The sequence below is a fragment of the Vipera ursinii genome, assembly GCF_947247035.1.
Source record: "Vipera ursinii genome assembly, chromosome: 11".
Taxonomy (NCBI): domain Eukaryota; kingdom Metazoa; phylum Chordata; class Lepidosauria; order Squamata; family Viperidae; genus Vipera; species Vipera ursinii.
In genome coordinates, this window is record NC_139524.1 from 7,346,757 (window position 1) to 7,372,349 (window position 25,593).

The 25,593-nt window shown below is 43.6% G+C and overlaps 1 protein-coding gene across 1 annotated transcript in view; it reads left to right on the plus strand.

The window, feature by feature from the left end:
- IGDCC4 (immunoglobulin superfamily DCC subclass member 4) overlaps positions 1-25,593 on the plus strand; it is a gene marked incomplete at both ends in the record, with an annotated part of 82,117 nt that overhangs the window by 40,158 nt on the left and 16,366 nt on the right. The window contains 7 exon segments of the mRNA XM_083371314.1: positions 5,732-5,869; positions 7,838-7,993; positions 10,967-11,377; positions 13,955-14,119; positions 16,555-16,692; positions 18,725-18,895; positions 21,028-21,261. Coding sequence (XP_083227440.1) covers positions 5,732-5,869; positions 7,838-7,993; positions 10,967-11,377; positions 13,955-14,119; positions 16,555-16,692; positions 18,725-18,895; positions 21,028-21,261 — 1,413 coding nt within the window.

The window sequence follows — 25,593 nt, forward strand, 5'->3', positions numbered from 1 at the left end:
TGCTTCTATGGATGGGTAGCTTGGGTGCTTTATTTTCTCTTGGATTAAATGCTATTTTAAAGCTGAGGTTGAAAAGATCATGTTGTGATGTTTTCTGCCTTCCTGATTGCAAGGATTTGAGCAGCTGTTACTCACAGGGCAGATGTACAAAGGCTGGGCAGACTTCTCCATATTAAGTTTCAGACATTTTTTGGGGAAGCTGCATTCCAGAGTAGAATAAGACTAGGAGAGGCCTTTGCAAAGAGCTGTTTTGTCCAACCTGGGAAGAAATGGACAAGTTGTAATCAAGGGTTGGTGATAGAGTAACCCTGGTCAGGTGATGTTCCTCACCTGAACATCAAGGTAGGACCCATGAATCCTCCCATCAAGTTCTCCGCCGGCCTCAAGTTTAGAGTCTTTGTGTCTTTGATGCTACACTTCGAAATATGTCAGCTATGCCTGTACACATTCCAGAAGCCGGCCAAAAAAAAGGCCTCTTCAATTTGCAAGTCCGTTTATCATCTTACTTCTGCCCTCTGGAGAAATTGAGGTCAACATTTTCAGTCCTTTAGTTTGGGGTGACTTTGATGGGTTTCAGCTGAAGGCGTTTTCCTTTGTACATCCCATTAACCTCTTCCATTAGCAGAAGGAGAGTCATTTCATAAAAAATCAATATTATGGAATGAATTAAGGCATGAGAAATTACACCGAGTTATTTAATTTGCCGAATCCAATCTGGTGCCGGAATTCAATTTGTCAAGCGCTGCATGAAGGTTTTGATGGAAATATGGTGTGTTCGTATTTTAAACAGAATATAACATGCATTATTTCGGTACAGCTTCACTTAAAATCTTATTGTTTGTTTCCAGAAGCCCCCAAAGAAACAAAAACAGGGAGAGCCTGCAGGCCGGTGGTGTGTGCCCATCTGCCCTCAATTACTTAAAAGGAGGCATGAGGAAGAGCTTCACCAGTTGGGCTCCTGACCAAAGGTTACCCACTGTTGAGATAGTCTCTCCTTCTTGAGCAAGGGATATTGTTCCAATATTTGAGTGTTCCAATATATCATGAGAGATCTGATGAAATGACCCCATGATGGACATTTGTCAGACCTCCCATGACATGCCCTCAGAAGATACCAGAATGACAGAGTTGGAAGGGTCCTTGGAGGTCTTCTAGTCCAACCCCCTGCTCAAGCAGGAGACCTTATACCATATCAGACAAACGGTTGTCTGATCTCTTCTTAAAAACCTCCAGCAATGGAGCATCCACAACTTCCAGAGGCAAGCCATTCCACTGATTAATTGCTCTCACTTTCAGGAAATTTCTACTTCTCTCTAGGATGGTTTTTCTCCTTGATGAGTTTCCATCTGTTGCTTCTTGTTCTGCTTTCAGGTGCTTTCAGGAATAGGTTGACATCCTCACCACCACCCCCTTTCTTCTTAGTTGTAGCCCCTTAGATATTGGAACACTGCTATCCTGGCACCTCTACTCCTTCTTTTCATTAAACTATCCAATTCTTGCAACCATTCTCAATATGTTTTAGCCAGTGGTGGGATTCAAATATGTGAACAACTGGTCCTCTGTGTGGATGTCGCTTCCGGAAGTCCATTCTGGGCCTGGGTCGCAAAAAAAAAAATTAGCTACCGGTTCTGCCGAAGTGGTTTTAGCTTCTAGTCCCATAATCATCTTTGTTGCTGTTCTCTGCAGTTCCTCCTAGATCCTCAATATCTTTTTTTTTCTATATTGTGGCGACCAAAGCGGGATGCAGTACTGCAAGGGTGGCCTTACCAAGGCATTATAAAGTGATACTAACCCTTCACATGCTTACTTCCGTTTTCATCCTGTCCCCTGTGCTTTCTCCTGGGGAAAAAAAAGAAGGCAGCTTTTCATACTTCTAGTTCCATTCCGACACTCTGATCTTGCACAAATATTTGACACAGAAAACATGTTTCCATAGGGCATGACCACAGCGAGCAATTAGATCTGTCAGTTTAAGTGAAATTCTGCCAACAGCAAACTCCGAGCGTCATCTTCCATAGCCACGTATTCACTCCCACATTCTCAAGAAACACGTGTCCCTGCTGGGAAGGAGCTGCACTTCTAGGATATTGTCTCCACCAATTTCCTAGCCCCTCTGAGGTTGTGCTTTAAAGCCTGGCGCCCTGGAATGAATTTAAAGGCTGGCCTGTTGCTTTCAGAGGAGCTCCTGGTATAGAATCAAAAATCAGAGACTCTATAGTATCTGGCAGCCATCCTCAAAGCTTAAACTTCCTCCTTTCCTGTATAAAGCCGTTCTTTAAATTCTTTGGGGAAGTTTGAGTGTTAGACAAGCTGGGATGAATCTAAATCTATAACTCCTGAGAAGGTAGAGTGTTCACAGGTCTGGTGGTTATTAGATCTATGCCTCTTCTGATTTAGGAAGGACACCTGGGAGATGACAGGCAGTATGGTCCAGATAGTAGCCATGTTTTCCCAAAAATGAGACCGGCTCTTATTTTAATTTTTGCTCCAAAAGATGCATTAGGGCTTATTTTCCAGTTGGGTCTTATATTCGGGGAAATACGGTACTAAATGCATCCGTCTGGCTGTCAATCTTAACTGTGGCTTATTTTGGGGATGGGGCTTCTATTACGAGCATCCTGAAAAATCACACTAGGGCTTATTTTCAGCTTAAGTCTTATTTTCAGGGAAACAGGCCGTATTTCCCCCCAAATAAGACCGGTTCTTGCATTAATTTTTGCTCCAAAACACACATTAGAGCTTATTTCCCAGTTGGGTCTTACTTTCAGGGAAATACGGTGCTAAATGCGTCTGTCTGCCTGACGATCTTAACTGGGGCTTAATTTGGGGTTAGGGCTTCTATTACGAGCGTCCTGAAAATTCATGCTAGGGGTTATTGTACAGTTAGGTCTTATTTCCAGGGTAACACGGTGCTATTATATGACCTCCGAGTTCATCTTTTTCTGATCATTGCTGGACCCAACAGTTCAGGACAGTTTTCATCCAACCTTCTGTTCCTAGGGACGATTGTTGAGAAAGTGGCTGTGCTGCGGTTTCAGAGGCCATTGGAGGACACAAAAAGCATCTGACACACACACACCTTTTCAGGCAGTATTGATTACACGTTGGTGATTTTTTTGTGAAGGTAGAAGACTGGAGGGGTGCAACTGTTGTATCTGTACTTGATCTCTTGGGGGCTTTCAAGGCAATGAGCTATTGTGTCCTTCTGGAACAAGTAGAGAGCAGGATCAGCGGACATAATGTTGTGGCAGTTTGCCTTTCTCCATAGCAAATTCTGGCTGATGTTGATGGGGATCGTGGAGGGATTGAACCCAAAGGCTCACAAATGGAGCCCCTGTGGCACAGTGGTTAGAATGCAGCGAACTCTGCCCACAGTCTAGAGTTTGACTCAACCTTCCTTCCTTCCTTCCTTCCTTCCTTCCTTCCTTCCTTCCTTCCTTCCTTCCTTCCTTCGTCAGTAAAATGAGGGCCCCAGATTGTTGAGGGCAAGATGCTGACATAAACCACTCAGAAGTGTGGTAAAGCACCACGGAGTGTTATATATGTAAGTCTCAATTTGTAGCGGTAGTGCTACAAATTTAATTCAGATATAAAAAAAACTCTGAGTCAGAAAAGATGCCTCCAGACCCCTTCTGATACAGGAGAAGGCATTTTCTCTTTAGCCCAGCCTTACGTGGAAGGACCACATCCAATTCTCCAGCCCTCGTTTGGGATTCCAGGCCCTGCAGAGCATCACAGCCCTCGGTACGGCACATAACATTCAAATTGGCTCTCAGCAATCCTAGTTGGGTCTCAACGTTGCTGAAAAAGAGATGGAGCTCTCTTAAGTTCCTACTTTTAGCAGCTCACAAGGCAGAGGAGGGGGGGGGAAAGACCAAACAACTAAGTTGGCCTGGTGCTTAGTTGTGAACTTTCTCATCCTTTTCCTGAACAGAAGCTTGAAATTGTGTTGAAATTGCCCTCAGCCCCCACCCCAACCTCCCTGGGGAATGGATGGATTCAGGCTTTGAGCAGCTGTTCAGGAGAGGAGAGAGAAAAAAAGATCCATCTGTGGTTTGGTGTTTTTTTTTCCCCTTTCCTGATTGCTCAGAAAGCGAGAAGGCAGCAGTTGACGTGATATGCAAATGTTTTGCGAATGCTGCTGGTTTTGACAGCCTTCCAAGAGAGGCAGTACAGGTGGGGCTTCGATCTTACGCTTGTAGGTGCCATTTTGACTTTTTTGACCCCCTGTGAACACCCCAGAAAGGATGACAGGCCCAAGGACAGACTAATATGGTGAGAGAAATTAAACACAGATTTGTATGTGAGCCATCTTATTTTATCTCGAAAGGATTTTGCAAGTATGAATCTATTTAATTGGGAACTTAAGCAATGGAAAATTGGTTGATAAGGAGGAAGATTTTATTAGTGGGGGAGACCTGAGAATTAAATGTGTATTTGTTTATTTCCTCCTCCTCCTCCTCCTCCTCTTCCTCCTCTTCCACCTTCTACAATCCAGTTGGGTTTTTTGGGGGGAGGAGAAAAGCACCTTTGAGATACCACCTGGAGAATTTCATAAGCATCCTGGGACTAAAGTTCAAAACCAGAAAACTGTCACAGTGGAAGGAAGTTCTTGCATTTGTACGTGACGTAGCTTTTTACAAGAGTGTTAATCGCTGTCTAAGACCTTCATTCTCACACAAACCTTGAACACTGGACTCAGCAAATGCAATTAAGATATGCTCTGGATAAAAGATACTGCAAACTGATATTATCGATACCTTTAGAAAACTATAACAAATGTTGATAGGCAATTGTGTATATAGAGTTTCCAACTCTAGGGGCTGGTGCTCATCTCCATTTCAAAGCCAAAGAGCCAGCGCTTGTCCGAGGACGTCTCCGTGGTCATGTGGCCGGCATGACTAGACGCCAAAGGCGCACGGAACGCTGTTACCTTCCCACCGTAGTGGTCCCTATTTTTCTACTTGCATTTTTATGTGCTTTCGAACTGCTAGGTTGGCAGAAGCTGGGACGAGTAACAGGCACTCACTCTGTTACGCGGCACTCGGGATTCGACCCGCCAAACTGCTGACCCTCTGATCGACAAGCTCAGCGTCCTAACCCACTGAGCCACAGCGTCCCTTACATACACACACATACACACACACACACACACACACACACACACACATATATATCTGCCACTGCTGTGGCTACTGCCTGTGGATGGCCTTGGGCTAGGCTGAAACAGGAAATAAGATTTGTCCCGTGTCTGGGACTAAGCAAGTGTATTCTGAATGCTTAACAAACATTTAACACATATCTCCCTTGCTTCTCAGCTAACAGAGAGAGAGAGAGAGAGCCTGTGGCCTAGGGGTTAAAGCAACTGCTTAAGATGCAGTCGGCCCAGGTTCGAATCTCAGAAGGGTATGGCTGACTGATGAGAACAAATAAGTTTGAAATGATCATATCGGTCTCCCTTTATTCTTTGTTAGCAAGCCAAAAAAAAATACACAAACACACACACACACACACACACACACACACATATTTGTTTTCTGAGGTTTTCGCGGGTGTTTGTATGTAGATCTTTGGTCATTCAGGTTTTTCCCCACATAAAATTGGAGGTATCAGGGCAATGTTTCGACAAAATCTCATCCGTCATCCTCAGGCTGGTGACTTCAGCTTCGTTCTTGAAGATGACGAGTAGAACGGAGGGAAAAAAGAGGAAATCTGAATTTTGTTGCCCTAGGTCCCCAACAACCAATGATGGGTGATGTGGTCATTGTCACTGCACCAGAGAATGCCACAGTGGTGGTTGGTGAGACTGTTGTGATGGAGTGTGTCGCATCGGCAAATCCCACACCTTTCATCTCTTGGATACGGGAAGGTAAATGAAGTTTAATTCCTCTTCTAATGCTAAGAAGCCATTCCAAAACCTTTTCGTCTTAAAATCTGGTTATTGTTGTTGTTTTTTAAAAAAATAGAAATTGCATTCTAAGAAATGTTATAATCTGCAGCTGAATATAGAGAAACTAAATTTGTAGTAACAGGAGTGTGGCTACTAAATTGAGCTTGCCAGTCAAAGTTAAAAGCAGACAAAGCATGTGATTGGTATACTGCATTTGATCTGTAAAAGATACGGAATTCTAGTTTCTGGATGCCTTTTGATCCCCATTAGTCAAGGCTGATCTTGAAGGATTCTCCAGCTTCAAAGGTCAGGGGGTAAAGGCTAGATCTTTGTGCGGTCTGGTGGGAAATCTGACACATATGTTAGCACTCTGCAGAAATGGCTCCTTGGTTATCTTTAGGATTAAGAGCTGTGCTACAGAAACCACTTTCTGGGTTGGAGCATGGAAGCAGAGGCAGATCTGCTTGTTTTACAGAAATCTGCCATTTTCCTGTCCTAACAACATGTAGTACACCAAGATGAAAGTGGCAGATTGGAGAGCTATCCAAACAAAAACTCCAACGATGAAAATTAAAATGACATTTTTGCTGAACAGGACAGACATAGGCCATGTATAAAGGTACTGAATCAGCCTGATACAGATGACAGTCATAAGAAGGAGAAGAACATATTGGCTAAGATTTTACGAGTTTTGGCACCCTGGTTTCAAGCCTTGTGGGATTTTGGCATTCATGCTTGAAATGCAGCAAGGTTTAGATAGGTAAGTACAGGTAGTCTTCGACTTATGACCACAGTTGAGCTCAAAATTTATGTTGCTAAGCGAGACATCTGTTAAGTCAGTTTTGCCCCATTTTACCTTTCTTGCCACAGTTGTTAAATGAAGTGCTGCAGTTGTTAAGTTGGTATCACGGTTGTTAAGTGAATCTGGCTTCCCCATTGACTTTGATTGTCAGAAGGTCACAAAAGGGGATCACATGACCCCGGGACACTGCGACCATCATAAATATGAGTCAGTTGACAAGTGTCTGAATTTTGATCCACATGATTATGGGGATACTGCAATAGTCGTGAGTGTGAAAAAAGTCACAATTCACTTTTTTCAGTGCCGTTGTAACTTTGAATGATCACTAAATAAGTTTTTGTAAGTCAAGGACTACCTGTAAGTAGGTTGGTAACCATTTGGTACAGAAAGGGCAATTTTGACGTTAAGGTTCTTTCTTTTGATGCCCTACATGGAGTCCCTGAGTCTTTTCCACCAATCTTTGCTATTTTCAGCCATGTCAAGCCATACCTTAGAATAGGGGTCCCCAACCCCTGGTCCATGGACCGCTACCGAGCTGCAGCATGCCAGCAACCAGTCCACAAAAACAAGCAAAGCTCCATCTGTGGGGTACAGGCAGCACACAAAACCACACATTGTCCGGTCCATGGAAAAACCTCTCTCTGTGGAACCGGTTCATGGTGCCCAAAAGGTTGGGGATCTCTGCCTTAAAAAATCAGGGCAGATATTTGCAGAGTCCTACATTAGATCTCCTACCCACCAGTAGAACAAATAATGCATGCCTAACAAAGTTGGCTGGGCATCTTTATAGAAATGAAAATGGGTGGAGAAGATGAATGTAGTGTCGAAGTATTCAAAACACAGACATGGTTCAGGCAGTGTTATTTATTTCAGGTTCAGGGGTCTTGGTGCCAGATGCAAAGAATCAGGACCACGTGTAAGGTTGCAGCAGATCTATTCAAGGATCTTGTCACCTAAAATTCAAGACAAAATTGGCACCAGATAGGGGTCAATGAAATTCAGGAGGAGTTGGACTTTGAGTGCTTTTGGGAATGCAACAACTCTAAACTTACGACGTGCTTAATTCCGCCCTCCCAGCTCTGCTTGCTTTTCACCTATGCTTGGCACCCCAAGTGAAGGTCTGATGGTCTGCTTTTCCTTTAAAGATGGGAATCCCATTTCTACGGATGTGATTGTGTTAGGACGGACCAACCTCGTGATCCTTTCTGTTCAGCTTCATCACGCAGGAGTCTATGTATGCCGGGCCAACAAACCCCAAACCAGACAGTTTGTAACAGCTGCAGCTGAGCTCCGAGTCCTTGGTGAGAAAAACAGAACACATTTCTTGTTGCCTTTGCTGTTTTTGTGAGTCTTCAGAAGGAGCATGGGATCATCACAAACAGTCCGGCAGAGCAGATTATTCTTTTGTTGACTCTAGCTCCCAACCACTAGATCTTTTAGGAAGGATGGAAGAGAGGTGGATTTAGATTATCTCTTCCTTCTTATGCGTGATGGCTCAGTAGTTCAAAGTCCCAAAGGTGTATTTTTATGAGGCAAACTGGACTTTCTTTTTTCCTCTTTGAAAACATTTCGCTTCTCATCCAAGAAGCTTCTTCAGCTCTGACTGGATGGTGGGGCCGAAGAAGCTTCCTGGAAGAGAAGCAAAACGTCTTCAAAGAGAAAAAAGAAAGTCCAGTTGCCTGGTGAAAAAACACTTTTGGGACAACCAAGACCTGGATGACTGAGAAATCTCCATAGACATTCAGCAGTTAAAGACCTTGAGTTTGTGAGCTGGAGAGCTGACAGCCTGGGTTCGAGACCCAATCTCTGTAGAATAGAATAGAATAGGATAGAATAGAATAGAATAGAATAGAATAGAATAGAATAGAATAGAATAGAATAGAATAGAATAGAATGGAATGGAATGGAATGGAATGGAATGGAATGGAATGGAATGGAAGAGAAATACAGAATAGAATAGAATAGTAAATATGGAATAGAATAGAATAGAATAGAATAGAATAGAAGAATAGAATAGAATAGAATAGAATAGAATAGAATAGAATGGAATGGAATGGAATGGAATGGAATGGAATGGAAGAGAAATACAGAATAGAATAGAATAGTAAATATGGAATAGAATAGAATAGAATAGAATAGAATAGAAGAATAGAATAGAATAGAATAGAATAGAATAGAATAGAATAGAATAGAAGAATAGAATAGAATAGAATAGAATAGAATAGAATAGAATAGAATAGAATGGAATGGAATGGAATGGAATGGAATAGAAATACAGAATAGAATAGAATAGTAAATATGGAATAGAATAGAATAGAATAGAATAGAATAGAATAGAATAGAATAGAATAGAATAGAATAGAATAGAATAGAATAGAATAGAAGAATAGAATAGAATAGAATAGAATAGAATGGAATGGAATGGAATGGAATAGAATGGAATGGAATGGAATGGAATGGAATGGAAGAGAAATACAGAATAGAATAGAATAGTAAATATGGAATAGAATAGAATAGAATAGAATAGAAGAATAGAATAGAATAGAATAGAATAGAATAGAATAGAATAGAATAGAATAGAATAGAATAGAATAGAATAGAATAGAATAGAATAGAATAGAATAGAATAGGACAGGACCTTGGAGGTCTTCTAGTCCAGCCCTCCACTTAAGCAGGAGAACCTATACCATTTCAGACATACATACTAACTACTGCAAAATTCAGTATGCATGCATGGGATGAAGTTTGCTAAAAAAAACTTGAAAGAAGATTGCTTTAAAAATCATGTGAAATTCAGAAGACTTCTGGCATTTCTGTCCCTTTTTTATATATGTTTATTTTGTGGTCCCTGTTCCATCATGCAGGATTCCCCAGCTGGTAGATGTGTATGCTAAACTCAAACCAAACAAAGCAGATTATAACTTGGAGCCTCCTTCTTGATGTATTTCATCTTACCTGAAGAATCTGCCTCAAACATAAATAGAATAGCCATAAATATATCAAATTACATTAAGTCAAGCCTAGCTCATTTAAAATGTATCAATATTTAAAGGTAAGACAGCCCTTTAGACCAGCTAAGCAATACCTAGTGTCGGTTATATGTAATATTGTAATGATGAAGATTGTCAAACTTTAGGAGGAAAAATAAGACATGTGTTCATATGCATTAGAGCAGGGCTTCCCAACCGGCGGCGCAAGACCATATCCCAGGAGGCGCAAAAACTTGGGTTTTCAAAATTATAGTGTATATGCATAATTTGGTGCCATTATTTCAAACTTTTGTAAGGGGTGCGAGAATATATCAGAAGCCTTTTAGGGGTGCAGGGTTCAGACAAGGTCAGGAGCCACTTATGTAGATCTTTGGTCATTCGGGTTTTTTCCCCACGTAGAATTAGAGGTATCAGGGTGACGTTTCGACGAAATCTCATCCATCATCCTCAGGCTGGTGGCTTCAGCTTCGTTCGAGTGTCTTGGCGACATTTTGACATGGTCCCACTCGTCATCTTCAGGCTGGTGTCTTCGGCTTCGTAGCTGAACACACCAGCCTGAAGATGACGAGTGGGACCTCGTCAAAACGTCGCCAAGACACTCTCAATCTTACACGGGAAAAGACCCGAATACACCAAGACCTATGTATGTATGTATGTATGTATGTATGTATGTATGTATGTACGTACGTATGTTTTATTGGTTTTTCTTTTACATATCACCATCAGTATTTGGTAAGCAGTGTGTTGTCTGGGTTTGTATTTACAAATAATCAACAACAGTTAGTTTCTGTAGTTCCATATTCCACCTAGTAGCTTGCCTGGATTTTCTCTTCTTCCACTAGTATTCTCTTTTATCAGCCTTAAATTAGTACCTTTCTTGATAATTTTAGAAGAGAACAATTAAATATCTATGAATAACCTCCACCTCGTTATTGAGCTTCTTATCTAATTAATCCTCTAGATCACGTGATCCCAGGACACTGCAACCGTCACAAATATGAGTCAGTTGACAAGTGTCTGAATCTCGATCACGTGATCGTGGAGATGCTGCAAGAGTCGTAATGTGAAAAGCAGGCAGAATTATCTTTTTTTTTTTCAGTTGCCATCGTAACTTTGAACAGTCACTAACTGAACTATCATTAAGTCCAGGATTACCTACCTCAGTGACTTCGATGTTTGGGTCCGGGGTGCCTTGTAGGGAGGACAGTCTGTCAGCTTTGAAAAAAAAAGAGAAGGGTCTCCAATCAACCACCACGCTCACCGGGTTCTGTTTCAATTTCTTAGCTCCTCCCACCATCTCCCAGGCACCTGACACCATTTCTCGCACCCGGGCCAGCACTGCCAGGTTTGTCTGCAAAGCGGAAGGAGAGCCGCTGCCCACCGTACACTGGACGCGGAATGGAAAGCTGCTTCTGCCTAAAAGACGGGTTAAAATCCAGGGCAGCGGTACCCTGGTGATCAATCAGATTGGCTTGGACGACGCGGGCTATTACCAGTGCGTGGCCGAAAACCCCCTGGGCACGGCTTGTGCGACAGCCAAGTTGGAGGTGATTGTGCGGGAAGGTCTGCCGAGCCCTCCGAAGAGAGTGTCAGCAAGTTCTCTCTCCAGCACCGCCGTCTTGGTATCCTGGGAACGGCCGGAGTTCAACAGTGAGCAGATTATTGGATTCTCTCTCCATTACCAAAAAGCCTTGGGTGCGTTTCCGGTATCCTGAAGATCGTGCTCTTTGGGCCGGTCCTAATGGCAAGAGAATGGGGAAACATTCGATTTGTATAATCACCTTTATAACCGTTGAAGGAGAATATCTGTAGCTCAATGGGGAGTCCTTGGTGCTCTCTGAGCTTGCTTGTTTTCTTACAGACGTTTCATGACCCTCACTAGGTAACCTCATGGGTTTCCAGCACTGATGATGTTACCTAGTTAGTTACTTAGGGTAATGAAACGTCAGCAAGAAAACAAGCAAGCTCAGAGAGTATAATAACCTTCTAGGACAAGAAGCAACGGATGGAAACTAATCAAGGGGAGAGCCAACCTAGAACGAAGGAGAAATTTCCTGAAGGAGAACAATTAGCTAGTGGTTCCTTCGCTGGCGTGCCTCCAGAAGCTGTGTGTGTTCCATTCCTGTAGGTTTTCAGGAAGAGATTGGACAGCCATTTGTCGGGAATGGTGTAGAGTTTCCTGCTTGAGCAGAGGGTTGGACTAGAAGACCTCCAAGGCCCCTTCCAACTCTATTATTCTCGATTCTGCATGATGATAACTATTATAAATCCACTAAATTGGAGAGAGAATTGGGGAGTGGAGGTTTACAATTAAAAACTCAATATGAACAAACTGCTTGAGCAGAGGGTTGGACCAGAAGATCTCCAAGATCCCTTCCAACTCCATTATTCTTTTATTATGTTATCAGAATCAACTTCTCAGATCAGTTGACTTCCTTGGGGACCTTCTGCACCTGGTTGGCAACTGGGCAAACCAAACATTGGATCAGATTTTGGCTTATGTTGATCCACCTTCAGGGTTATTCTCAAGTTCCCATTATCTTCTCTGTTCTGATTGATGCTGTTTTATAGGTATTTATGAGTGCCACGATATTTGCCAAGCTTCTTCATTAAGGAGGATGCTTTAGAAATGCAGCCTTAAAGTCCACACTTTGGGTTGGAAACCATACATTTTTAAACACATAGGATCCAGGGTTTTGAGCACTTAGTTGATTGTTAATTGAATTGATTGATTGGGTATGTAGGCGTGAACAGCTTTTAATGTGCTTATTCATCAAAAGCAGAGAGTAACTTTAATCAAAGAAGGAGCAGCTTGTAAGGGGCAGAGCTGAGAAGTTATGGACCTTTTGAAGGATTTGTGTAAGGGTGATAAAACATGGAAAGGAAAGTAGTTTGCTTTGCAAAAGCCCCTTGTACCCATTTTCATTTGGGGGGGGGGCGGCAGTGAGGAAGAGTTGCCAGTGATGTCAACATCTTGGTGATGTGATTTTGATGTTCTGGGAGGCTTGGTGGGGGGAGGAAGTGGATACTAGCAACTACTGGGCGTTCTCTATCATTCATAGTTTCTTGCTAAGGTGCAAATGACACCCTTTTTAGGCATAATACAGGTGGTCCTCAATGTACGACTAAAATTAAGCCCAACATTTATGTGCTAAGTAAGAAATTAGTTAAGTGAGCTTTGCTCCACTTAACTTTTCTTGCTTCATTTGTTAAGTGAATCACTGCAACTGCTGAATTAGTAACACGGTTGTAAAGTGAATCTGGCTTCCCCGTTGATTTTGCTTGTCCGAAGCTCTCAAAAGGTGTACAGAGAAACACACAATTTATTTATTGATGAATGGCTTGCAATGCCTGATTAATTTACAACACAAAATGCAGACTCACAAAAGACCTGTACACATTAATTAACTGCTCAGTAGCAGACTTGTTGAAGGCTTCTGGCACCTTTGATGCAAATTACTTGACTCCGAGCAGCTTTTAATCAATCTTGTAATTCATACATCGGTTGATTATTATAACACGATAAAATGAGGGTGAGATGTAATTAGTTGAATTAAGCACTCGGTGAAAACACTAAGATATATGCGCTATTATTAAAATTGCTATTGGAAGTTGGAAGTTTACTTCAACTGCAGAAGGTTGATCTTCCTGGTCTTGCTAAATCTATTTCCTTGCATGAGTAAGGAATGATTTTCCCCACACACACACATCTTCTGGATAAATGAAAATGGTCTATCACCATTTGAGTCATTAGAAAGGGCAGTAATGAAAGTGTTCTCTTAATTTTCCAATTAGCACCCTGCCCTTTTAATGTCTTCAGCTGCGGAGATGAATTAGTGCTATTGTATTACTTGGCTGTTGCTTCTCCCCTCCTCCTCAGAAATACAGACTGAAATCCTGCTCCATTCCTGGCATGGAGACCTCTCTAAGCCGGAGAGCTTTAAAAGGTTTTTAATCAACATATTCATAGAGACCTTTGCAGAAGGAATGGGGATTTTAAAAGGTCAAAGGAGAGCGTCCGATAGTCAAGATTAAAGCCCAACAGCTTTTTTTTTCCCATAAAGGAGGCGGCTTCAGTTGCAGAAGACGGGCTACCATCTTGACATTTTTAACTCCTCCCCCTGCCCACCCACCCTCAAAAAAAACCAAACCCCAGGATGGAAATTGCGCAGGGTCTTTTGTAAGCATCTCACCAGCAGCTAGTTTTAAGAAAGAACAAAACTTTCTTCTTCTTCTTCTTTTCTATCTGACAGCGTTGTGTGCCTTCTCTAGGTGCTGACAACGTGGAATACCAGTTTGCGGTGAATAACGACACCACTGAGTTTTCGGTGAAAGACCTGGAGCCCAACACCAACTATATCTTTTACGTGGTGGCCTATTCCCAGCTTGGAGCGAGCCGGACCTCCTCATCCATAAATGTGCAGACTTTGGAAGAAGGTTCGTAGAATAGGAACTAAGAAGATCTACTTTGGGGTCCAACTGAAACTGGAGGCGTAAATAATCCAGGGTATGCCTGGTCACAATGTGGTGGGATTCCACAAGATGCCCAGCTATGATGAAATGGGATTGGGTGATTTGTGGTCTAGCCTATTGAGTGAATCATTTATTTATTAGGTTTATTTGTCACCCATCTCAGCCAGAGTCGCCTCTGGGCACCTTAGAAACAGTAAAAACCAATGTCCCAAAGTTTCTTTTTTCCAAAAGGACAACTGGACTTTCTTGGGAACTGAAGAAGCTTCTTGGATGAGAAGCAAAATGTTTTCAAGGAAAAAAAAAGAAAAAAAACAAGCCCAAGAAAGTCCAGTTGCCTTTTGGAAAAGAATTTTTGGAACAAACCATGACCTGGATGGTTGAAAAAATCTCCATAGACGTTAAAAATGAATAAAACATTGAAGCAATAAATAATCATAATAGTAATAGTTTACAATTAAAAAGAGGGGAGGAAGGAAGGTGGATGTGGGTGGTAGGGATCTTGTCTTTATCCATCAGCCACTTCCATTATGAGACACACACGCACACACACACACACACACACACACACACACACACACACACACAGCCATTGGGGCCCCAGGCCGGGGGGGCAGATCCAGGTCTTCAGGCCCTTATGTAAAGTCAGAAAGTAAACCTAGAACTAAGGAGAAACTTCCTGACAGCTAGAACAATTAACCAGTGGAACAACCTGCCTCCAGAAGCTCTGAATGCTCCAACACTGGAAGTTTTTAAGAAGAGACTGGACAACCATTTGTCTGAAATGGTATAGGGTTTCCTGCCTGAGCAGGGGGTTGGACTAGATGACCTCCAAGGTCCCTTCCAACTTTACTATTATTGTTGTCGTTGTTGTTGTTGGTGGTGGTGGTGGGTATGGCTCTCACCTTGGGGGACAAGATGTTCCAAAAGGCAGGAGCCACAACAGAGAAGGCTCTTCAGATTCCTTGACTGGTGGGGTGTGCAGTGTGTCCTTTCTGCTGGCCTGAGGTGGGGTGGGCTAGTTCCATTGGGGTGAGATGGTTCCTCAGGTACTCTGGGTCCATGCCGTGAAGGGGTCTACAGGTGATAACCAACATCTTGGAATAGTACCTGCCAAGCAATGCAGTTCTCAGAACAGCGATGTAACTTGGAGCCCCAAGAGCTAACCCTTGTTAACCTGGTCTACCATTCTGGTTATCGCTTGTTCTCTGAAGGCAACAGTTGTGCTGTATTACGTCATGTTTAAGGTTGAGCTTGTCAAGGGAACTCGGCCATCTCGTGACTTGAATGGTTGGCTCCCACTTGTGTTTCCAGCTAAATGAGATGAGCGGAATTTGGAGAGATCGTTTTCGCAAATCCAAGAAGGACCTAAGAATGGACAGTTGGAGACTCAACAGGTTGAAAGGCGAATAAAAGAGACAATTCATAGTACAGTTCATAATTAACCTTAGTACTCCTTGCTATGTTTGCGTATGAGAAGAGGACGTATGTGAGATACGTAAACTCCTGTATTTATTACATCGCTTCACATGCAGATAGTAAGAAATCAGGAACATAGTCCCAATGGGTTGGAATTCTAGAACCCAACTCCGTTTTCTTGAAGGATAGTTTCACGTCTTAACTGTGTATTCTAAAAAAAAAAAGTGAGGTATTTTATCCTCTTCAAAAATAAAACTAATATGGGGAATGGTCACGATAGAGAACCAGTTGTGTTATCTAACGAGTGCAGGCAAGAAAACTATCCAGAATTCTTTAATCTCCCAGAGAAATTAGGCTAACCAGGAAACATATCCCTGGATGGACACAGCCCTCCAAGTTGAAATATATCTTCTCAGTGCTTTCTTGGTAAGAAAAAAGGTGCTGGAATTCACATCTTGTTAATCTTTTATTTAAAAAATTATATATACAGTTCTTAACATAAATTTAATTTCTTGTATTTAACGCAAATATTCATAGTAAATTGTACACTAAAAATTAAAAAAAAAGATTTTCAATTCACCAACACTGTACACACACCCACACACATCAGTTGTGTAACAAGGCATAAAGGTCGCCGCCCGCAGTAAGCACTCAGAGCGCGACCACACAACCAATCACAACCAGCGCAGAGGAAGTACGCATGCATCGGACTCGACACGCAAGCAGCCTGCATGCACCATTTTAATGATTTTGCTGCCAACCTGCTAACGCTCGACAGGGCGGTTCAAGTCCACGTGGGCCAAACATCAAATTTTAAAAAGTTACTTTTAAAACATGGAAAATCCATCGAAAAAAGGTGGCGGAACTTTGTTCTGGTGTGTTTTACGGCCAAAAAAAAAAAAGCACTATCTTCTTGAGCAGAACCACTGTAACTCTGATAGTCCTTTTGAGGTGGCATGATCTCTTTTATCGCTGACTTCCAGTTCCTGGTGGAGCCCCTCAGCTTTCCCTTTCCAGTACAACTCCGACCGACATCAAGATGACGTGGCTGCCTCTCCCTTCAGAACTGACCAATGGAAAGATCATTAAGTACAAAATTGAGTACGCTCCTCTCAAGGAAGGTGAGCAAGAGAAGATCTGAAGGCCCTATCATGTGGAATGGTTGGTTATTAACCCTCTAGAACAGGGCTTTTCAACCACTGGTACGGGTACCACCTGTGGTACATTGGCACCTGGCAGGTGGTACGCGACCATCCTAGAGAAGTGGTAGTGGGGGAGGGGCATGAGCTGAACCGGTGGCAGCACCGCACAAGCCTGAGCGAGAGACGGCTGGAGCTGCAGGGCTGTCAGGGCTCAGCGGAAGCGCCAGGATCAGTGCCACTTTCCAGCTGATTGGCTCTTCTTTCAGGCTGTCAGGGCTCAGCGGAAGCGCCAGGATCAGCGCCAGGCTCCAGCTGGAGCTCGGCACTGATCCTGGAGCTTCTGCTGGGCCTAGAAGAAGCGCCGATCAGCTGGAATGTTGCAGCATCTCCAGGGTCTTGTGGTTTACATTCAGATGCTTGGCAACTGATTCATATTTATGACGGTCACAGTGTCCCAGGGTCATGGGAAGTGACCAAAACCTGCTGCAACCACTCAGCAGAGGGGAGGGGGAATAAAAACCAAACACCCCCCACCCCTTCCCAGCTGCCAATCCTCAACAGAAATGCTCACAACGATGAAAACTTCAGACAGGAGGAAGAGCGCCGCTGGGCGGGCGGGCAGGTGTCTTGCTCGGCTGTGGCTTGGGGGGCACTTTTTTCAGTGCCATTGTAACTTCGAACAGTCACTAAGTGAACTGTTGTAAGTCGAGGACTACCTGTACTTCATCACTTTTTTCCTTTTTTTTTTTTGGTCATCAAGTTTTTGACACCTTGCTAGGCGACTGGTGGTACTCGGATGTTGCCATATCCTAAAAGTGGTACAATGGGTGAAAAGGTTGAAAAGCCCTGCTCTAGAACAGGAGTCTCCAAACCTGGCAAACTTTAAGACTTGTGGAGTTCAACTCCCAGAATTCCTCAGCCAGCTATGCTGTCTGGGGAATTCTGGGAGTTGAAGGCCACAAGACTTAAAGTTTGCCAGGTTTGGAGACCCCTGCTGTAGACGATTGCTTCTCAAAGTGTGGTCCAGGGTCCCCTGGTATTCCTCAAAATTCCCCAAGACCCGCCTCAGGGGCGGGTCTTTCCCCAGACAAATCAAAACTATTTGCTATCCCATGTCACAATATCATTCAATGTTTTTTTAATATGATAAATATCGATCAGTGTAACCCGTACAGGCAACATTATGGAATCCCACCTAATTTTTAAAAGTGGAAAAGAAAAAAAGTTTTAAGAAATGCTGGTCAGGAACAATTCCTTCTTCCTGGTGTCCACAAACTAAAAAGTTGATACGGTCAAAAAAAAAAGAATGTCAGTGGGGCAATCGCAACGGTGTGAGCAAAGTCTGACAATTTCATATGTATGTGTCTTCGGTACCGCCATCATAGCTGCCAATCTTCATCTTTTAACCCACGAAGACTAGGTTAGGGTGATGGGTGGTTTAAGACTGAGGGGATTCCAGAGCTCTGGGATGTCAAAAATTTAGGCGTGCTTCACTTTTTTTTTTATTCCATTTATATCCCGCCCTTCTCCAAAGACTCAGGGCGGCTTACAATCTAAGCACAAATTAAATGTGCTTAGTAATAGCCTTCATTCTATGTATATGCCTGCTTATTAGGGCTTTCACACACCCACCCCAAGCGGCATTATTACAAAGTCAGCTTATTGCCCCCAACAATCTGGGGTCCTCATTTTACCTACCTGGGAAGGATGGAAGGCTGAGTCAACCTTGAGCCTGGTGGGACTCGAACCTGCACTAATTGCAGGCAGCTGGTGTTACTTAAGGAGGCATTAGCCCACTGCTCCACCAAGGCTCTTTTGAAGCTTCTTTATATCTGGGATTGTATTTTAGGGATGAATCTGTCCATGGCCTTAAGATGCAGAGAGGATTACACAGACGGAAGTGGGAGTTTAAGGATTCAAGGTTGAAGCTATTTGATACACTGAAAAGCGGGAACTTTTTTTCACAGCATAAATTACGCTTGGCCTTTTGTGTTTTTCCCCCCCTTAACAGACCTGATTTCTTCAACTGAGCTCAGTGGAAATGAAACCCAGCTAGTGCTTTATGGATTACAGCCAAATAAAGTCTACAAAGTTCGGATTGCGGCAAGCACCAGCGTGGGCTATGGGCCTCCATCGGAATGGACTCCGCATCGCACTCCAAGTCAGGACAACCAAACCCATGGTGGGTGGCCTCTTCGTCAGCCTCAGACCCTTCCGATTTTGATCCAGCAGCATAAACAGAAATAAGAGGTGGGACCTGTCCCTCAAGGTGTTGGCAGAGTTGGAAGCAAAGTGTAGCAATTTGGACCCAGTCAGTTACTCCATTGAGAGAACGGTGGTTTTCAGCAGGAGAGGGAAGAAGAAATCAAATGTTGATAAGAATTTGGGCAACGGAAGGAGAAAAATCAGCTTATTCGGCTGGTGGGTTTAAGGACATCCGCAGAGATCATCCTCAATGTCAAAATGGTGGTCACATCCAGGTCATCAACAGCCAAATTTTAATGCACATTGCACACTACCCAATCTCAAAGGTGCTTTTTCAAGAGGCAACCGGACTTTCTTCGGGGTTTTTTGAAGACGTTTCGCTTCTCATCCAAGAAGCTTCTTTGGCTCTGACTGGATGGTGGGGAATGGAAGGATTTATATTCCTTGCACACAGCTGGTCATTTGCATTCTTTTAGAGAATCGTTGAGGCCACTTGAAGGTTTACATCTTCCATGAAGGGTTCATAGCCATTTGCACTACTTAGGTGACCCTGAGGACACAAACCTTCAAGTGGCCTCAACCATTCTATAAAAGAATGCAAATGACCAGCTGTCTGCAAGGAATATAAATCCTTCCATTCCCCACCATCCAATCAGAGCTGAAGAAGCTTCTTGGATGAGAAGTGAAACATCTTCAAAGAAAAACAAGAAAGTCCAGTTTGCCTCTTGAAAAAGCACCTTTGGGACAACCAGGACCTGGATGACTGAGAATCTCCAGAGAAGCTACTCAATCGTATTTGCCATTTTGACATCATTGATGGCCTCTATGGAGACCCTGCCGGTGTGGTCTATTATTTTTTTTTAATAAATGGATTTAATACTTGAATATACTCGGAGTGGCATACTGCTATTCATTTTAGTGAATGATCATCTCCTCTCCCAAGGTTGGTTCAGCAATCGTTGGTCAGATAACAAGGCAAAGTTGTTCTAAGAAGAATGAGGATGTAGCAATCACCTCTCATGTAGAAGTCTATTTTTTAAAGAGAGAGAGAGAGAGAGAGAGAAATGGGTCCACCAACCAGCTATGGAAGGGGACCTTCTCATTTCTTTCCCCCAACTCATTTAATTCCATTTATATCCCGCCCTTCTCTGAAGACTCAGGGCTGCTTACAAGCTTAGCAGTAGCCTTCATTCTATGTATATGCCTGCTTATTAGGGCTTTCGCCCCCCCCCCCAAGCGGCATTATTACAAAGTCAGCTTATTGCCCCCAACAATCTGGGTCCTCATTTTACCTACCTGGGAAGGATGGAAGGCTGAGTCAACCTTGAGCCTGGTGGGATGCGAACCTGCACTAATTGCAGGCAGCTGGTGTTACTTAAGGAGGCATTAGCCCACTGCTCCACCAACTCATGTTGGTCTCTTCTGGGTTTAAAGCAGAGCAATCCTCGACTGAGCCCCGAATTTCTGTCGCTAAGCGAGGCATTCGTTAAATGAATTTTGCCCCGTTTTACGACTTTTCTGGCCACTGTTCTTAAGTGAAGCAATGCAGCGGTTAAGTCAGTTACACAGTTGTTAAGTGAATCTGGATTCCCCATTGACCTTCACCAGGCAGAAGGTCACAAAAGGGGATCAGAAGACCCCGGGGTGCCGCAATCACCATCAATACGAACCAGTTGCCAAGTGTCCGTATTTTGATCGCATGACTGACCGCGGGGATGCTTCAGCGGTCCTAAGTGTGAAATACAGTCGAGTCACTTTTTTCCCAGTGCCCTTGTAACTTTGAACGGTCACTAAACGAATTGTGGTAAGTCAAGGATTAACCTGTACTGTATTTCAGACTGATTTATAGCCAGAGGCAAATTTTAGAAGGAAAGGATGGGGGGGAAATATGAAGATGCCAATGGACTATGGCAGGGGTAGGCAACCTCGGCTCTTTTATGACTCATGGACTCCAACTCCCAGAATTCCTGAGGCAGCTATGCTGCCTCAGGAATTCTGGGAGTTGAAGTCCATGAGTCATAAAAGAGCCGAGGTTGCCTACCCCTGGACTATGGAGACTAACCTGGTCAGCTGGGCAGCGTTTCATAGCTTTGCTCTCCTTTGTCCTAGTTCCCTTTGCCCCAACTGAGTTAGTGGTCCAAGCCAAAATGGACTCGCTCTTGATACGTTGGCAGCCTCCACCCAACCAAGGCCAAATTTCAGGCTACAAGCTGTATTACCGAGAGATACCCACGGAGGAGTCACACGTTGAGATCCCTTCAGAAGGTCCAGGGAGCCGCCTTTGGGATGTCGGACCCATAAAGCTGAAGAAGAAGGCGAAGCAACACGAACTGACCCAATTAGGTAAGCTTTCTGGAGGAGTCCACTTCTCAGGGACTTGGGTGGATGGACCTTTCGCTGAAAAACGGATTCAAAATGAACTGGTGATTTTCGGATTGATCTGTTTAGGTCTGTTGAAGGGGAGAAGAGATTTATGCTCTGGAACTGAGGAAGGCGGGAACAGCAATGGTTCAGTTTGTAACTGCTACAAAGAAAAGCAAAAATCACTTCATTTAGACATTTTTCTTTTTCTTTCTCTTATCTTCTGGGTTGTTGGGTTTTTTTTTCCTTCTATGTTACAGAGGTGTTTTTTAAACCTTTGTAAATTTCTTTTTGCAACGAGCCAGTGCAGTCTTGATACTGTGCCAACAGAGGGATAGTATCAAGATCATGTGAAGTGTTAGCACCACTTTATATTATACTGGTGAGGCCACATTTGGAATACTGCACCCGGTTCTGGTCACCACAACACAAAAAAGGCACTGAGTGTGGAGAAGAGCAACAAAGATGATTGGGGGTCTGGAGGCTAAACTATATGATGAATGGATAAGGGAACTAGCTATGTCTAGTCTAACAAAAAGAAGGACTAGGGATGAAATAATAATAATAATAATAACAGCAACAACAACAACAATAATAATAATGATAAGAACTGTTAGGCAAACTTTGCTTAAAGCAGAGAAACACATTCCTTCCCTGACTGTAATCAGAACAGAGCTGGAAGGGACCTTGGAGATCATCTAGTCCAACCCCCTGCTCAGGCAGGAAACCCTATACCATTTCGGACAAATGGCTGTCCAGTCTCTTCCTAAAAACTTCCAGTGTTGGAGCATTCACAACTTCTGGAGGCAGGTTGTTCCACTGGTTAATTGTTCTCACTGTTAGAAAGTTTCTCCTTAGTTCCAGGTTGCTTCTCTCCTTGATTGATTAGTTCTAGGTTGCTTTTCTCCTTGGTTAGTTTCCATCCACTGTTTCTTGTTTTGCCTTTTTGGGGCTTGGAAAAGAAGTCGAACCCCTCCTCTCTGTGGCAACCTCTCAAATATTGAGTCCTTCTTTTCTCTAGACTGGCCGTACCCAATTCTTGCAACCGTTCTTCATACGTTTTAGCCTCCAGGCCTTTAATCATCCTAGTTGCTCTTCTCTGCACCTTTTTAACAACAACAACAAAAAGCGCCTTAGGGACATAAGGGGCAGGGTTTTCATCGTGATGTCCAGGCACATATTTTATCCCTTGCATAAGGGAAAAATGTAGGATTTACCCTTTTAACGAATGCTCTGGACACTTCTGGATCTTCCTCCCCCACCCCAATAGCCACCGGCCCATTTCTCCCTTTGTCCTTCCGTTCCCGCAGCTGCCAACCTTATTTTAGCGCAGATTTTTTTTAAAAACAAAACCCCCTCTCTTGATCTTCAGAGCCAGCAGAGAAGGTTGTTTAAATGCCATTTCTCTTCCAGATGCAAATGTGGCTGGACCTTTGGATCCTCCCACTCCGTCTTGTGCTTTTTCTGGTGGGGAAGGCCAGTTTTGGAAGGCAGCCCTCCCTTTCTTCCCCCCCCCACCCCCAAGTCCTGCCCACAATGTAGTCAAAGCAAGAGTGATACCGTTGGCAGGGCTCAAAAAGGGGCACTTAAAGGCCGCTTTGTGGAGCTGAAAAGATCTGGCTGCCTTGCACCACAGGCACTGAATAGACACATCCTTAATTAGCAGGGCTTCATCAGGGAAAGCTAATGAGAAGAGGTAGAGGGAAGATCGTTTGGGAACAAGCGGCTGGGTGCTCCAAGAGAGAATTACCCCCATTTTCTTTCTATTTGTAAACTCTGGGCCATTCCAGCCGTTCTGAATAAGCAGATCCTTAAAAGAGAGAGAGAGAGAGAGAGAGAGAGTAAAGAAAGGGAATTGGGTTATGGAACAGTGTTTAAAGAATATCTTTCAACAAAGCAGCGAAAAAAGGGAAAATGAAAAAGGCAGCCAAAGGAAGAAATGGCCCTTTTGGCTGTCTATGCACAATTGGCCAGAGTTGGCAGTTGCCGAATCCTCCCCTTGCCAAGTTCCTTTTGAACTGGCCTGGGGTGGGGTGGGGGGGTTGCCTTGGGCAGCCTGCAGTGGTGCTGCAGCCTCGTGCAATTATTTAATTGGATTAAGAAAGCGGGGGGCGGGGGGGGGAAAGAAAGCTTGTCCCATTTCTATATTGGCAACAGGCAATCGAGCCCTTTCAACGACCCACTTCTGGAAGAGATTGTGGAGTGGCCTTTTGCACCATTGACCCACAATTAGGGGACACCAAATTGCTTCCATTAGAGGTTGAAGAAGAGCAAGAAACGCTCCACCAGCATCTGCGTTTTTCTGGTTAGGCTGTTGGATTTGAGGCACCCGTGCGGTGCTGGCCATTGCTTGAATGAAGTTCAGCCTTGTGAACTTTCAGCTGGGTGAGCTTCAGTTCCCAGAATTCCCCAGCCAGCATGCTTCGAAATGCTGCACCAATGCAGCATGGCTGGCTGGAGAATTAAATTGAAGTCTAATAATAATAATAATAATAATAATAATAATAATAATAATAATAATAATAATAATAATAATAATAATAATAATAATAATAATAATACTGCGACCTGGCCATTGAAACTGCAAGATTATGGATTGAAACGTGTAACAGTGATACCCATTGTCATCGGGGAACTGGGAACTATGTCCAAAAACTTTGCAAGATACATCAAGAAATTGCAGCTTCCTGCAATAACTCCAGCAAAGCTACAAAAAACTGTGCTACTCGGAACATCTTACATTTTAAGGAGATACCTGGTTGAAACCTAGGATGCTGGCAGCAACCCATGTCAACCATTAAAGGTAAAGGTAAAGGTTCCCCCGCACATGCGTGCTAGTCGTCTCCAACTCTAGGGGCCGGTGCACATCTCCGTTTCAAAGCCAAAGAGCCAGCGCTTGTCCGAGGACGACTCCGTGGTCATGTGGCCGGCATGACTAGACGCCAAAGGCGCACGGAACACTGTTACCTTCCCACCGTAGTGGTCCCTATTTTTCTACTTGCATTTTTGCGTGCTTTCAAACTGCTAGGTTGGCAGAAGCTGGGACGAGTAACAGGCGCTCACTCTGTTACGCGGCACTCGGGATTTGACCCGCCAAACTGCCGGCCTTCTGATCGACAAGCTCAGCGTCTTAACCCACTGAGCCACCACGTCCCTTGTCAACCATTAGTGCCAGTCAATTTGAGTATTCAGTTGACTGAGTTTCATGTTTTATGAATAAAAGTTTTATATAATAATAATAAAGTTGGAAGGGACCTTGGAGGTTATCTAGTCCAACCCCCTGCTCAGGCAGGAAACCCTATACCATTTCAGACAAATGGTTGTCCAGTCTCTTCTTAAAGACTTCCAGTGTTGGAGCATTCAGATTCTGGAGGCAGGTTGTTCCACTGGTTAATTATTCTGTCAGGAATTTTCTCCTTAGTTCCAGGTTGCTTCTCTCTTGGTTAATTTCCATCCTTTGCTTCTTGTCCTGCCTTCAGGTACTTTGGAGAATAGCTTGACTCCCTCTTTTTGGGGGCAGCCCCTGAGATTATTTTTTTTTAATCCCATTTATATCCCGCCCTTCTCCGAAGACTCAGGGCGGCTTACAATCTAAAGCACAAATCAATGTGCTTAGCAATAGCCTTCATTCTATGTATATGCCTGCTTACTAGGGCTTTGCCCCCCCCCCCAAAGTGGCATTATTACAAAGTCAGCTTATTGCTCCTAACAATCTGGGTCCTCATATTACCTACCTCGGAAGGATGGAAGGCTGAGTCAACCTTGAGCCTGGTGGGACTCGAACCTGCACTAATTGCAGGCAGTTGGTGTTACTTAAGGAGGCATTAGCCCACTGCTCCACCAAGGCTCATATTGGAACACTGCTATCATGTCCCCTCTCGTCCTTTTCTTCATTAAACTAGACAGACCCAATTCCAGCAGCCGTTCCTTATATGTTTTAGTCTCCAGTCCCCTGATCATCTTTGTTCCTCTTCTCTGCACTCTTTCTAGAGTCTCAACATCTTTTTTACATCGTGGTGACCAAAACTGGATGCAGTATTCCAAGTGTGGCTTTACCAAGGCATTGTAAAGTGGTATTAGTACTTCATGTGAACTTGATTCTTTCCCTCTGTTAATGCAGCCTAGCACTGGGTGCCTCCATGTTACACATTTGGAGTTTACAAGGTTGAGAAGCATTGCTCTTCGGCCCTGCTTTTAATACTTCATGACTGATCTTTTTAATTTTGAAGTTTCAATTCCCCATTCATTCATTAATAAGTGACCAAACAGCCACCTCTTGACAATAAAAGTCCACACTCTGGATAGAGAGAACTA